Source organism: Aplidium turbinatum, chromosome 14 (genome assembly GCF_918807975.1).
Source record: "Aplidium turbinatum chromosome 14, kaAplTurb1.1, whole genome shotgun sequence".
NCBI lineage: Eukaryota > Metazoa > Chordata > Ascidiacea > Aplousobranchia > Polyclinidae > Aplidium > Aplidium turbinatum.
In genome coordinates this window covers 1460792-1473847 of record NC_137485.1, presented here as the reverse complement: position 1 = coordinate 1473847, position 13056 = coordinate 1460792, and the positions used below count along the sequence as shown (strand labels likewise).

General features: G+C 40.8%; 1 protein-coding gene across 1 annotated transcript; it reads right to left on the bottom strand.

Moving 5' to 3' along the window:
* Positions 1 to 282: 282 nt before the first annotated feature.
* LOC145783586 (uncharacterized) lies at positions 283 to 5217 on the bottom strand. Its single transcript, XM_082595481.1, has one exon. It carries the CDS (start codon positions 5215 to 5217, stop codon positions 283 to 285), a length of 4935 nt encoding a protein of 1644 aa, XP_082451607.1.
* Positions 5218 to 13056: the final 7839 nt, after the last annotated feature.

Here is a 13056-nt window from a genome sequence, read left to right as displayed (position 1 = left end):
AATAGTCAGACCAAAAACAGAGCTAGACTGCTACAGTGTAAATAACTGCAGGATGCAAATAGAAACAACACTATTAATGGGAGTCAATAACACAGTTATGGCAGAACTGCTGGATGCAAATGCATCGACGACACCGTGTTAGCTGCACTAGTGAGGAGCACAAGAATAATAATAGTAAAACACAGACACGCAATACAATTCAAAAATGAAACCTAAGTAGCATGAGCAATGTCCGTTGTGCAATCGTGCCAACCAGCCAGCCTAGAAAACAAAATTGTCATTTTAAAAGTCCATACTGCCCTCTAGCAGGCAGATCTTTCTGATGTCGCGAACAAACTCTGTACCGTCAGCAACCTTTACTCGCACGCGTCTGACAAGTTTATTAGTGTCCGGCATAACTTCCTTTACAATAGCCTTGGGCCAGTGCCCACGTTTAGTTGCCTCGTCCGTTACCAGTACCAAATCGCCTGGTTTCAAGCTTGGAGATGTGCCAAACCACTTTTGTCGGGGCTGCAGCTGAGGGAGATATTGCAACAGCCATTGTTCCCAAAACTTGTCTGTGAGGTATTGGGTCTTTCTCCAAGAGCGTCGATAACCGTCAGCCTTCATAAAAACATCTGGCGATAGGGTGTCACAAGCTGACCCGGTGAGTATCATACTTGGAGTCAGGGCTTGCAGATCATCTGGTGACGATGGGAGCGAAGTGATGGGACGATCGTTTAAAATTCTTTCAATCTCTGCTACCAGCGTGAGAAGGTCGAACTCATCCAACGTAGCGTTTCCCACCAGCGACCGCATCAATTTTCTTAATAAACGAAAAAATGTTTCGTAGAAGCCGCCTTGGTGTGAGGCACGCGGAGGGTTGAAGTGCCAGTTCGTTTCATGCCGAAGTAAGACATCTGCGACTTTCTTTTGATGGAGGTTCTTGAGTCCTTGCCGAAGTTCGCGGTCTGCAGCAACAAAGTTTCCTCCGTTGTCACTGTACAGATCAGTAGGACAAACGTTTCTACGGCTGCAGAATCTTCGGTAGGCTTGAATGAATGCACTTGCCTCCAGGGATTGCACGACCTCAAAGTGCACAGCACGGGTCGCCAAACAATTAAAAATACAAACATCCGTTCTTTGTAGATCGTGGGAGTTCGAGTAGCGGGTAAACAACCGACAGAGAGAGTCCGAGTCCGTAATCGCGTGTTGTTGGGCTGAGCAATGTTCAATGTTTTTAACCTCTGGATCGTCTGACGAAATTCCGCCAACAAAGTCGGACTGGTTTGGCCAATTGCTCGTGACATCATGCAAAAACTTAGGACCATTGAACCAAAGCTTAGCGGTATTAACTTTATCAGGCCAAACTCCCCGAGACGCGAGATCAGCGGGGTTTAAGGTAGTCGGTACATAATGCCATTGATTGACACTGGTAAGCATGTGAATAGTGCTCAGCCTATTAGCCACAAAGGTGTGGAAACGAGTCGAAGTATTATTAATGTAACGCAGCACAACAGTTAAGTCTGTCCATAAGACAACACAATTGAATTTAAAATCACACTCCGTCAGGATAAAATTGCAGACTTTGGCAGCGAGCACAGCAGCAGTGAGCTCCAGGCGAGGTACGCTAACAGGCTTTAATGGAGCCACTCGAGCCTTGCCAAATAGAAAATTACAAATTACTACAGAATCATCATAAAACACGACCCCATAGCCACTGGTACTGGCATCACAAAAACCATGCAATTCAAAGCGGATAGCACATTTACCAAAAAGAGTCAGGCTTCTAGCGATGGAAACACATTCAAGCTCTGGAAGGGCCTTTAACCAAGCTTCCCAATTAATGTTTACTGGCCCAAGGCCATTAAGGGGTTCATCCCAATCAAGTTGAGCGTCACATGCCTGCTGCAGGAGTTGCCTAGCAGGTAAAATGAAGGGTTGTATTAGACCTAGTGGGTCGTATGTTTGCGAAATCATGGAGAGAACGCCTCTCCGGGTGTTAGGCTTTTGGTGGATACTCACCCTCACCTCCATGCAATCGCTCGCAGCATTCCACACAACACCAAGGGTTTTCTGCGTTGGAAGCTGGCACTGAGGAAAATCGACCTTCGACGCCAAGTCTTCCTGCAACACAGAACTCAAGACCTCTGCACTGTTAGACAGGAATTTAGTTAAATGGAAGCCGCCACTTTGTAATAGTTCACGCAGTTGTTGTATTAGTTCGATAGCCTGATCCGGCGATTCACATGAATGACAAATATCGTCAACATGAACATTTTTTAAAACTGTGTTAACAGTGTTTTGATCAGCACCTGTTTCATTGTCTTTGGCAGTCATCCGAAGTGCGAAGGCAGCACAGCATGGCGACGACTTTGCTCCAAACACATGAGTTTGCATACGGTAGTCGACAGGTTCCCGCTTGAGATCATCGTCCGGATACCATAAGAATCGAAAGGTATCCCTGTCTCCTTCGTCTACACGTACTTGGGAAAACATGGCCTTAATATCGCCCACAACAGCGATCGGATGTTGCCTGAAGCGAAACAATGTTCCTACAAGGTTATTGGTGAGATCTGGGCCATGAAGCAGCTTGTCATTTAATGACACGCCTTTAAACTTCGCGCTGCAGTCGAAAACGACTCTAAACTTGGCCGCATTGGTCGTGCAGTGATGGGGCACATAGCACGTCTTCCCTGGTGTGTCTACCACACCAGTTTCAAGTGGCACAGCATAGCCACATTTAACATATTCCTGCATCTTACCACGATACTCATTGAATAACTCCGGGTCAGCAATAAATCGGCGCTTCATTCCCTCTAAGCGCTTGAGTGCCATAGAGCGATTATTGCACAAGTCCGGGTCTTCATTCTTCCACAACAGCCCTACAGAATAGTGTCCATCCACCTTCTTCACCGTGTCCTGCATGATCTGCAGCGCACGTTTATCCTCAATTGAAGGACAGGGGGCCTGTGGCTCATCGATGTCATTAAAATCCTGCAACAATACATTTAACATTCTATCGCAAGACTCCTTTACGCTAAGAAAGTTTACCATTACTGGTGAGTTGAGTTGCCTATCGCCACCATCTTTCCCATAAATGGTCCAACCCAGAAGAGTGTGCAGTCCACATGGTTCTCCTGGTGCGCCAGTACGAACTTCCTGCAAAAGATAAGCCTGGTGAAGATCGCTACCCAATAACAACTCAACCTTCCTATCTTTTAGTTCAGGGAACTTTAAGTCCTCCAAATGACTATATGCACTACTAAGTGCTTCGGTGGGAATACTGTGGCTGACATCCACAATCTGGTCCATCACCAGAGCATCTGCAACGGAAAACACAGCCTGCTCTTCCATTCCCTGCACAGCCAAAAAATCAATTTTCTTGTCATGAAAGGAGACAGCATTGGTGGTCAGCAACTCCACATTGCTTTTTGTCGCAGCAACCCCTAAGCGAGATACGAGGCTTGAGGAGCATAGACTGACGCTAGAACCTTCATCGATAAAAGCATAAGTATAGGTATAGTTGGAGGGGTCCCCAGCCCATACCTTAACTGGCAAAACCTTAAAAATTGTTGTCCCAGATGTTGCTGGCACAGTTGCGGACGTTGTTGCTGAGATGCCCTTCTTCAGAGCAGAGGGGCTTTCCTCTTCCACACGGTTTACATGCAGAAGTGAATTATGCCTCGATCCACACGTTGCACAAGATTTCTTAAATCTGCAATCAACCACTCTGTGGCCTGCTCTCAAGCAACAAAAACACAGTCTATGCTTTTGCACCAGGGTTCTTCTTTCTGCAACAGGCTTTTGTTTAAACATCTCACACTTCCATAGGGCATGCGACTCTGCACACAAACAACAGGACTCTTGCTTATGGTTAGCAGATTGGGAAATCTGCTCTTGGGTTGTGCAAACCGAAGCACGCTTGTAGCCACCTTGCGGATTAGATCGAGCCATCGTTGGTTGTAGAGCTCTCTTAACATCTTTGCCTGGTTGCATAAGATGGCCATATTGGCTGTCGGCTCGAGAGGCTGCATCCTCGACCAAGACTCTTAAATCGCCAAACGTGGCACAGTCCGATCCCAAGTGATTAACATTAACAAACTGCTCCTTTAACTTATAAGGAAGTCGCAGGAACAGCCGTTGAAGCACCTCATCACTGTTTAAAAGATGGGACTTACCCCAGCCATCGAAACTGACTTCACACTTATACATCTTGTCGCAAAGCTTTGTGAGGCCCGGCGCATCCCACTCTGAAATAGGGGGTCCTTGCAGCAAATCTTCCTTCACTTTGGCCATGAGTTTTCCAGGGTTGCCAAACCTTTTTCTCAATCTATCCCATGCCATTCCATATGCTCTTTCACTATTTTGCAAGCAACTCAGGCCAGAAATTACTTCCAAGGCCTGGCCTACACAATTGTCCTCCAAAAAGGCGATGCGATCTTCAAAGCTTAGATAGTTTGACTCAATGTATCGTTCAAAACGCCTTTTAAAGTTAAAGAACTTTAACACATTGCCGTCAAACTTCTCCAGCGACAACCGAGGACCATGAACATTTTGAAACCCTGCACTGAGCTGGGGTTGAGGCACGACGATGGGAAATTCACTACTATTATTAGCTTCAGTGCGAAAGGGAGATGTGTAAGGATTAAGAATATTACTAGCACTACTGCTGCCCTGAAGGATACCCTGTTCTGCTTTTACAGGTGGTATCTTTACACCACTCTCACGGGGTGTCACGTGACTGCTAGACTCAGCAGCTTTGCCTGTGTCACTGCCTGCATCCATAACTACCGATGATGTTTGATGTGACACTTGCTTGGATTGTTCTCGGCAGCTTCGAAGGAGGGTAGAGCAGGCTTCAAGCAAACCATAAATGCTTTCCCCCATACGGTTGATCCTAGATTCCATTGAGCCTGATTGCTGTGGTTTGCATTTGAGTAAATCTAAACGTTTAAGGGAGAGCTTCCTTTGAAGTTCGAGGCATCTTTTCTTTACCTCCAAAACTTCAGAAGAACTCAGGAAATCATCACTTGAGCATAGCTCCATGTCGATGGAAGTTATGCCAAGCTCGATTTCAACCAGCTCTTGTTCTAACACAACGAGACCTGGCAGCTCTTCGCTAATGTCATGTTGACCACTAATATTAGAGGCGGGCTCATGCTGCTCTGTTGAGCCACTAGCATAACCATTTGGCTTACTCCGTCTTGGAGTTTGCTTGGGCTTTTTACGAGCCATAATTAACACACAGCAATATACAAGCTACAAAAAACAAAATCTGTATGGTACTTACCTTTGGTGAGGTGACAATTGACCTTCACGATGTTACGGAGAATGTCAGTAAGCAACCTACTAAAATTACAGGGTTTAACGGTAACCAGTTCTACCTGACTAGAACAATGGCCTGACAGAGTACAGGCTTAGAAGCTTCAATCTTTGGCAGACCTGACAAGACTGCCCAAAGTGAAGATCTATTTACAAAATTTAAACAAAGTTTACAACGTGGCGGGCTCAAAGGCACAAACCAAAAAATGAATCCTTGGCAGACCTGAAAAGACTACCCTAGGATAACAAACAACTAGTTACAAAGTTCAAAGAAACTTTACAGCATGGCAGGCTCAAAGGCACACACCAAAAAAATGAATCCTAGGCAGACCTGAAAAAACTACCCTAGGATAACAAACAAATTACAAAATTCAAACAAACTTTACAGCATGGCAGGCTCAAAGGCACAAACCAAAAATGAATCCTTGGCAGACCTGAAAAGACTACCCTAGGATAACAAACAACTAGTTACAAAGTTCAAAGAAACTTTACAGCATGGCAGGCTCAAAGGCACAAACCAAAAAATGAATCCTTGGCAGACCTGAAAAGACTACCCTAGGATAACAAACAACTAGTTACAAAGTTCAAAGAAACTTTACAGCATGGCAGGCTCAAAGGCACAAACCAAAAAGTTAATCCTTGGCAGACCTGAAAAGACTACCCTAGGATAACAAAACAAATTACACAACTAGCTAAAGTGAGCTAGACAAAGGCACATACCATAAATGAATCCTTGGCAGACCTGAAAAGACTACCCTAGGATAACAAACAAATTACACAACTAGCTAGAGTTAACTAGACAGGCATAACCTTGCACCAAGCAAAGGTATGTTTTATAAATGATGTCTAAAACGTTTTTTGCCTAGACTGGATAAAGTGCAGGCCTTACTTATTAGAAGAAATGGTGTATTGAAAACGACAATAATAAAACGAAACAAACAGTTGCTTACCGAATTCTTACATATTCCCTAGTCACTCCAAATCTCCAGTTCTCCAGATTTATAAAACAATGACCACTCCAGTCCATGCCAAAACGTAAAAAGAAAGATCAACTAGCAAAAATTGTTAATGCATGGCCGGGTCACTCAAGCATGAAAATAGAATGGAGCAGAGATACAACAATAATATTAAATGGGCGGGGAATCGTTTCTAACACATAGTAGCCAGGTAGCCTAATAACATATTTTTAAATTTAAAAACAAATTTAGAAATTTCTAATTTATGCAAATTACTGATAGGAAGTATGTCGAGATCTTGGTACAGTAGTGAAAGTTTTGCTCTTCTGTTGCTAAAGGTTATTGTACGAATGATTCGATTTTGCATTGTTGAAATTTTCTTGAACAGTTTTTGTGTGCTAGAACCCCAACATAAAATGCCATATTGTATTATTGAGCGTGCAAGAGCATAGTACAGTGTTAACATGCTGTGTTTGTTTGTGTAGTTTCTAATTTTATAAAATATTCCAGATATTTTCGCCAATCTCCCAAATAGATCTTCAATGTGATAATTCCAACTTAGTTTGTCATCAAGAAATATACCAAGATATTTGATGTTCAAGTGAATAAAAAAATAACAGTTAACCTCTCAAGTACATGTAGCTCCACACAGAGTGAAACTACATGTAACATGTACTACATGTAAACAGACAGACACAGAGTGTGAGTGTGAACAGACAGACACAGAGAGACTCCACACAGAGTGAAACTACATGTAACAAGCTACATGTACTTGAGAGGTTAACTGTTATTTTTTTATTCACTTGTAGATTCATTCATATCAGTTTGTATCCTCTGGGGATTCTTCTCTTGTATCATGGGCCAATCCTATAGATGTTTGCTGGTACACTCCTTCATTTTCTTTGAATATTTGATGTTGTTTGTTTTTTGAATTTTTGTGTCGTTTAAGAATACATTTAGTTTTGAAGTTAATCCCCTTTTTCGTTCAAGTAGCATGTAAAACGTCTTGGAATAGTTGATGCATAATTTGTTTGCATTGAACCAATCAGTGATACGCTGCATCTCAGTTTCAGTGTTTTGTTGCAATTGCAAAATAGATGTTGCTGAAGTAAATAAAACAGTGTCATCAGCAAATAGCTGAAAATCGAAAGTTGTTATAAGAGGCAAATCATTTATGTAAAGCAGAAAAAACAATGGTCCAAGTACAGATCCTTGAGGAACACCACATGTGATATTTTCATGCTTTGATTTGAAGCCATCAGCAGAAACATATTGTTTACGGTTATGTAAGTAAGATTTTATAAGGCCTCCCATTAAGCCTCTCAAGCCATAACACTCCAGCTTTTTTAGAAGTATTTGGTGGTTAACGGTGTCAAACGCTTTTGCTAAATCAAGAAATAATAGGTAAACGTAATGATTTTTTTTTTTGAGTTCAATTAGTCTTTCATGAAGATTACTTATTGCTAACGTTGTAGAATGACCTTCCCTAAATCCAAATTGTTGATCATTAATAACATTAAATTTGTCAAGAAAGCTCACCAAGCGTTTGTAAATGATTTTTTCTAAAAGTTTGCTGATATTTGAAAGCAGGGAAATAGGACGGTAATTAGTTGGATCTGCTTTTGCGTTTTTCTTGAAAACAGGAATAACTTTTGCAATTTTTAGAGCGTCAGGAAATATTCCTTGTTTCAAGCATGCATTAAAAAGTTTAGTTAAATGAGGTGCAATAATACTTTTTGATAACTTTAACATTCGAGAAGAGATGTCATCTGGTCCATCCGATTTTTTAACATCCAGTTTGTTTATTAGGCATTCGACTTTACTTTCGTCAGTTTCATATACCACACATGTTTGTTTTAAAGGAGGCCCCATGAATGAATCAAAGTTTGACTTTTGCTTTAAGTGTGAAGTTAGTTTTTCGCCAATGTGTGTAAAGTTTGGTTTGTTGTAGAGAGTTTGCTTTGTTGAACCATACAGAAATAAAAAATAGTAGGCTAACCTTAACGGGTTTAACATACTTTATTACACACAAGTAAAAAAGAAACAATACACTCACAGTTATGATATAATACCACCTGGGATCAATGAATAATCTGCAGCATTATACAGTAGGCTGTGCGCATATGTAACAGCCGCAGCACCAATATGCAAATATAATAGGCCTATCAAACACAATAAGGTTCCTTCAACTGTCACTATATAGGTGACTGCTACTGTATCACACTTGAAATTTTTTCCTTAAAAAGTTAATAATACGATCATTGAAAGCAATAAATTCTTGGCAAATTGAGGTAAGATCAACCTGATCGATCAAGTTTTTGTGAATATGTTCAACTGTTCATCCTGTGATTCAAGTGCTGTTGGGTTAATCTGCTTTTTAAGTAATTTTTGACCAGTCTGTGGCACGAAAAATACCTTTTTTCAGTAGAGTTAAACATAGGGATTTTCAGGTAAAACTGTATCAGTTTTGATAGATTTATGTAAATGTTTTATCCATTTTAACAGCTTGAGTTCGTTTTCGAGAGAATTATCAACAATATCCCCATCTAGCCTGGTTTAAGTGCCTTCTTTTAGAGCAGTGGTTCCCAACCTGGGGTTTGCGGACCCCTTGGGGGTCCGTAAGAAAGCATTTGGGGATCCGTGATTACCTTGATGAATTTTGGATAAAAAACAACTTTGTTCTAAATGCACGGATGGAGCACCAGCTATGCTCGGGAACAAATCCAAATTTGCTGCTTTAGTAAAAAACGAAGCTCCTCGCGTGGTTGTTACACATTGCTTCTTGCACAGGTACGCCTTAGCAGCAAAAATTTTACTAGCAAGTCTCAAAGAAATTCTGACGAATTGCGTGAAAGTCGTAAATTTCATCAAAAGCAGAGCTGTAAACCACCGTAGGCTACTTTTAAAGCGCTCTGTCAAGAAGTAGGGTCAGATTACGGAGTAGGCTACTTTTGTGTCATTCTGAGGTACGTTGGTTATCTAGAGAAGTTTTAAAACGACTGCAGCAACTAAAAAATGAGGTATCAACTCTTTTGAAAGGAAAAGGAAGTTCCCTCTCAAAATTGTTCGAAAGTAAAAGTTTTCTATACGGCATGGCCTACTTAGCCGATATTTTCGGTCATATTTTAGATTTATCAAAATAGATTTATCAAAATTTATCAATATAGATTTATAGATTTATCAAAGGCTTTTGACACAGTAGGCTAAATCATGAAATACTTCTGACAAAACTTTATCACTATGGTATCAGAGGAACACCACTCCAGTGGTTTCGAAGCTACTTAAATAATCGTTTTCAGACAGTAGAAATTTCTGGTAGTGTTTCAACTCCATTAGAGACAAAGTGTGGTGTGCCCCAAGGTTCTATTTTAGGCCCTCTATTATTCATAATTTATATTAACGACTTCCCAAATTGTTTAAATTGTACTGATTCTATCATTTTTGCGGATGACACAAATCTTCTGATGTCAGGAAAGAGTGTGGATAAATTGCATGAAGCGGCCAATACAGAAATGCAAGAAGTTGTCAAATGGCTTGTAGCCAGTGGCGTAGCCAGAAAAAAATTTTGGGGGGGGGGCCAATTATTTGATGAATTGAAGAGAACGACAAAATGTTTGATTTAAGACATCACCACCTGATGTGCAGTGGCGCATCCTGGTGGGTTAATCAAGGGAAGCAATAAAGCTGGCGGGGGGGTTAGAGTGTGCCGAAGGCACGCGTATTCTAGGGGGGTCCGGGGGCATGCTCCCCCGGAAAATTTTTGCAAAATTACACTTAAATAATGGATTATAACGCTTTCTGGAAACACTTTCAGGGTAATATTTGTATGAAACTTATTAGCAGATAAACAGCTATTAACTTATTAAAGGTAGCTCTTATCTACACACAAACGGGCAAAAACTGCGGCTAAAATTAGAGAACACAAAAAACTCAGCTACACAAAAACCCTACAGAGTAAGCGATTCTGAAATTGCTTCCACAGATTAGTTAAAAGAAGCGTAAATCGCGTAAACTTTGCCCGATTTACGATTTGCAAAATTTATTGGTGTCTTTTTGTGTGTCTAAAACAAGTCCTGGGGGGTGTTAATAGCCAGATGTCTTGGAAAACAATATAAATTTATACAAATTATATTATATTTTTAACAAAGGGTTCAACTTCGGAATCCAAACTTTGAAAATTTGGGGGGGGCCATGGCCCCGTTCGCCCCCCCCTGGCTACGCCTATGCTTGTAGCAAATAAATTATCACTCAATGTAAACAAAACAAAATACATGGTATTTGATACTAAAAGTTTACGTGCGAATAAGTGTAACAACTGAACTGAACTGAACAGTGAACTGAACTGAACAACTGAACTGAACAGTGAACTGAACTGAACAACTGAACTGAACAGTGAAAAACAACTACGGTACGGTACTATCGTTCATCAATTCACCGGTGTGACGTAGAAAGGGAATTTCCCGAAAACATTTTCGAAAAGGGGCTACAAAAACCTTATGTGTTGGATTCGTGATTTCAAAAAATAAAAACACACACTTTTAGCTTGTTTTAACCAATTTTGTTGATAGGGGTTGTTCTTGATACTATTCCCTACAAAAATAATCCAAAAAACCTTAATCGAAAAAATCATGTTCCTAGCCCTTTAAGTATAAATGATCAATCAATTGAGAGAGTACAAAATATCAGTTTCCTTGGCCTGACTCTGAATGAAAATCTTTCATGGAAACCACACATGCAACATTTGCTGCAAAAGCTTCGAAGAAATTTTGGCATAATTACCAAGATTAGACCCTGTCTTAATTTGTCAAATTTGATCTGCTTGTACCATTCTTTAATTGAAAGTAACCTGAGGTATTGCATTACGACTTGGAAATATGGCAACGAAGGACTTATACAAAAACTTCAAAACATCTGTGACAAATTTTATCGTATTTTCCGTTCCAACAATGATAGTTGTAGCAAGATCCCGATAACAATTGAGCAATTGTTCAAACTGGAAATTGGTGTTTTCGTGTTTAAATTTCACAACAATTTACTACTAGATTGCTTCACCAACCTTTTTTAATTTGTCAAAGAGGTTCAAAGCCTGTCTACAAGAAACCATGATAATGATTCTCTAAACATTCCATACTTCTCAAAAACGCTTACTCAACATTCAATAGAATTCACAGGTGCGAAAACATGGAACGAATTTCCTTCTTCAATTAGAAAGACTGATACAAAGTCACTTTTTATTCACAACCTAAAACAACATTTAAGCAAAACGGAAACGCAATAGAAAGACAACGTAGAAAGGCTTTCTTGCATTCTTGTGAAGATTTTAATGGAAATCCGAAATTATTTACAAAAGATTAGGCTAACCTAACAATAATATCGATTGCTTGTGCTGTACTTTTATGTTTGTAGATATTAACAGCAAACGCAATACTCCATAATCAACACGACACGTCGCAAAAGGGAATGAGAGCTTCATCAACACCATCAGGACATCATCATCTACCAGCTCATCCATTCCATCACCCACCAGGACAAGAAACAATAACTTACACTGGATATCAAACCTCAATCGTCTTAGGCTACTGTGTGATGTGCAGTCTAACCATAGAAAGAGCTCAACACCTGTTCTCCTGGGCCACATTGAAACGGGCTTTTGCCTGAGGATGAGTTTCTTTTATGTCCGGTTTTCTTTCTCCATCCTATTATTATTATTATGACTGCTCATCCACATCAATATAGGAACTGGCAAATTCAATCCACAACACTTTTCATTAGGCTGTCATTCAGGGGCGCCGGAAGCGGGGGGGCAGGGGGGGCGGATGCCCCCCCTGCCCTCAAATTTTTTGCAAATGGAGGGGCAGGGGGGGCAATGGTGCCCTTTTAAAGTCATGTAAGCTACTGCACATTTTGCAATATAACAATTTCTGCTATTCGCTTTTATAATCTAATTATAATCTTTCATTTTTGCCTCAAAATAATATTTACAGCACAAAATTTTGCAACACAGTAAGCCTACAGGCCTTAAAACTCGTTTTTTTTTCGGCAGCCATCGTGGCTTACCGGGAGCTCCTCGGCGCCAAATCTGCGTGCTTAGAGGCTAAAATACAAAATAAAAATAACGATAGCACAAGTAAATAGAATTAAACTTGCAACAACGCTAAAACGATCACTAGCGTTGTTGAATTCTGGGCCTGGGCGACGTCATACAATAGAATCGTTGCACCACGCAATAACTGCTTTATCGGGATTGTAATCCAGTACTGCGGGACCATCTAACGACTCTCGCACGAGTGTCTCCAATGTGGCTGATTTTAAAGAAGTTTGCCACTCCCCTAGAATTCTGTTTAGCAACGAAAAACAACGTTCGACATGTGTTGACGATGACGGCACGGTAATAAAATAAGTAAAGGCGCTCGCTTTCCAATCATGCAATCCTGGTTCGACTCCCGGCTTAAGCTGGTTGTTGAAAAACACCGCTCACCTCTACCCAGGGTGCAATAAATTGGGTGGGCGTAGTTGCTGAAGTAAAGGCGGCCGAGAGAAAGGAACTGGCCACCCTACTCTCGTTAGTGCCGAAGGCTTGGTCTAATGAGAACCTTATCTTCTCGTTCCCCGATGCTTGGATCAAGTATGGGACTCACCTTTACCTTTTACTAAAGGACATTACTAAAAGAAGCATAATTTTTGCAAAATATGATCAAAAAATGTTTTCCCCTCGGATGTCAACTAACCTAGTTCTCCTTTTTAACAACGATTCAATGTCCGACAACATCGAATCGACATAAAAACGACAAGATTG